Source organism: Myotis brandtii, unplaced genomic scaffold, assembly GCF_000412655.1.
Source record: "Myotis brandtii unplaced genomic scaffold, ASM41265v1 scaffold975, whole genome shotgun sequence".
NCBI lineage: Eukaryota > Metazoa > Chordata > Mammalia > Chiroptera > Vespertilionidae > Myotis > Myotis brandtii.
Genome location: NW_005372049.1, coordinates 724,853 through 725,388, shown reverse-complemented (window position 1 = coordinate 725,388; position 536 = coordinate 724,853). Strand labels below are relative to the sequence as shown.

The window sequence follows — 536 nt, the reverse complement described above, 5'->3', positions numbered from 1 at the left end:
AGGCAGGCGGCCTCCCCACAGGCCCTCCACGGGAAGGCGAGTCTGGGGCAGCAGCCGGCCTCCATCTGGGGCCGCGGCTACTTGGACAGTTTGCTGATGACTCTGATCAGGGCGCCGTTCTCATCTTTTAGCCTCTGGTTGTCGGACTTCAGTTCTGTTAACACCTGCGGGAGAGGGAGGGTGTCACAGCCCTGAGCACCACCCTGCCCCCAGGGCCGGTCATGTGACCATGAGGGAGGCCAGGCCCGGTGCCCCACCCGGCCATCAGAGCCCTGGTGTCGCCGCAGGTTCAGGGGTGGCTGCCCCTCCAGGGAACAGGTGTCGCGGGCAGGAGGGCGGCCCTCCCACGGCTCTGCCACCACCGCAGGCGTGCGTGTCGCCCACCAGGAACCAGAGGGGTGCACAGCCGTGGGCGCACATGCAAACCCTGTGGGGTGGGGTGCAGTGCCTGCGCGAACGCTGCTGGAGCGGGAGGGGGTCAGAGACCCTAGAACAGCCGTGGGCAAACTACGGCCCGTTTGAAATGAATAAAACTA

General features: G+C 66.2%; 1 protein-coding gene across 2 annotated transcripts in view; it reads right to left on the bottom strand.

Annotated features, from left to right (window-relative positions):
• Positions 1–6: 6 nt before the first annotated feature.
• The window catches only part of PPP1R12B (protein phosphatase 1, regulatory subunit 12B), a 62,184-nt gene continuing 61,654 nt past the window's right edge, over positions 7–536 (bottom strand). Inside the window, exon 7 of one of the 2 annotated variants that reach the window (XM_005886359.2) lies at positions 7–164. In XM_005886359.2, the coding sequence (XP_005886421.1) occupies positions 78–164 (87 nt within the window). In that variant the 3' untranslated portion in view covers positions 7–77. The remainder of the gene's footprint in view (positions 165–536) is intronic. The other variant, XM_014533420.1, reaches the window with a different exon arrangement.